Source organism: Cyprinodon variegatus, unplaced genomic scaffold, assembly GCF_000732505.1.
Source record: "Cyprinodon variegatus isolate N-32 unplaced genomic scaffold, C_variegatus-1.0 Scaffold3026, whole genome shotgun sequence".
Lineage (NCBI taxonomy): Eukaryota > Metazoa > Chordata > Actinopteri > Cyprinodontiformes > Cyprinodontidae > Cyprinodon > Cyprinodon variegatus.
The window spans coordinates 3,939-5,652 of record NW_015153479.1 but is presented as its reverse complement, the minus strand read 5'-3'; the positions used below and the strand labels follow the sequence as shown (position 1 = coordinate 5,652).

Below are 1,714 nucleotides of genomic sequence, written 5' to 3'. Positions count from 1 at the left end.
TTCTTCTTGTTTTGTTCCATTGTGCTGATAAATACCGGCTCAGATCTGCAACATTAGTGCATCAGTCACCAAGAGACATTGAGACAATATATAACAAGTTCAATTTTTTTTATGTTAGAGAAAGTTACCTCTCCAGCTTTCAGACTCAAACATTTTTTTTTTTTTTTTAGTCTCTCCATCTTCATCAGCTGCCGATCCAACTGAAGATGGAGGAGTCACATTACAGTGTTCCCTGAAGACAACCCTCAAGTCGTTTTCTTGCTCTGGGAGTTTCCACTGGTTGGATGAGAAAGGAACTAAACTGACTGGTGAAGATGACAGATACAAGATAAATGAAATAAGCAACTGTAATTCCTATCTAACTGTGCAGCATCAGAGCGTCACCAACAGAAATTATACCTGCAAGTATGTTAAAGAAAACACAGAGATAGAAGCTCACTACACAGCTGTGCTTAAAGGTAGGATGAATTTTATTTGCTTAGCAGATTATGTAAAATGCAGAAAGTACAACAATTTTAATATGGCAATTATTTTTATGCTATAATTTCCTCTCTATTGAAGTATTGTTTTGCTTTCTGGACAGACTTGCATTTCTAAACCATTTTTCTCTCTGAAACAAAAATTACTCATTTTAATTTTCATACCAGGCAAATAACGTTTTAAAAAACATTTCGGGGTCTACTATTTTCACACCTATAACATCTGCTCTGCTTTAAATGGACCAGAGTTTTGGGTCTAGGAGACTGTAAGCTTTCTATCATAGTTCCTTTAGCAGAGACCTCAGGACGTTCCTTTCTGCTGCTAAGAAGCTATGAGGAATCCCACAATCCTTTGCATGACATGATGTTCAGGAATTCAGTATTGCTTCACGTGTTCTGTATGTGACACCGGCAAATGTTTGCACCCTCCCATGTTTTAGTCATATTCTCACTACCAACTCATCACATATTGACATTGACTCTTGGTCAAAGTCCCCTGTGCGTCACATAATCACACCACACTTCTATGACATCATGTTTGTTTCCGTCACATTGATTAAAACAGAGTTTAATGAATGAAATTATTTCCACTTTTTATTAGATTAAAGGAAAGAAGTTTCTTTTTTAGGGAGCATTTAATCAAAAATGTCTTCTTTTTTTTGCAGAATTTTACATTACTGCTGTTTTCCTTAATAGTAATTCAAACATCATTAATAGCATCACCATTTCTGGAAATGCAGAAAAGTTAAAGTTCAAAGCTAAAAAAAGGATAAAAATAGTCAAACTGAAAATTATTATTATTGCTTGAAAACATTGGTTTTACTGTATACGTCTATTTTTGAAACAGATTCTATACTTTACCTAAATGCTGGTAAAAAAGCACAGATGCTGATGTTATTCACAGCTATATGTAATGTAACGTCTTTTTCTGCAGATATCAAAAGAGAAGTAGTCCATATCTACCACAGAGCTGGAGATGATGCTGTTTTACCCTGTAAAAGACCTTCATCATCCTCTTCCTCATGCTCCACTGTTAACTGGCTTTATATGAGAGATGAAGACATGAATCCTCAGCAGGAAGTTCAGAGAGGAAACGTTGTTCAGAGTTCATCTAAAGCTGCCAGGCTGAGTGTGGACAATAACTGCTCTCTGATCATCAACAACATCACTACTGAGGATGCTGGAGGTTACAGATGTCAGATTCAGGATGGAGGCAGCACTGATCCAGATGTGTA

At 36.3% G+C, this 1,714-nt stretch overlaps 1 protein-coding gene across 1 annotated transcript in view; it reads left to right on the top strand.

Annotated features, from left to right (window-relative positions):
• LOC107081134 overlaps positions 1-1,711 on the top strand; it is a gene marked incomplete at its 3' end in the record, with an annotated part of 3,422 nt that extends 1,711 nt beyond the window's left edge. The window contains exons 2-3 of the mRNA XM_015369341.1: positions 171-458; positions 1,414-1,711. Of these exons, the coding sequence (XP_015224827.1) occupies positions 171-458; positions 1,414-1,711 (586 nt within the window). The remainder of the gene's footprint in view (positions 1-170; positions 459-1,413) is intronic.
• Positions 1,712-1,714: the final 3 nt, after the last annotated feature.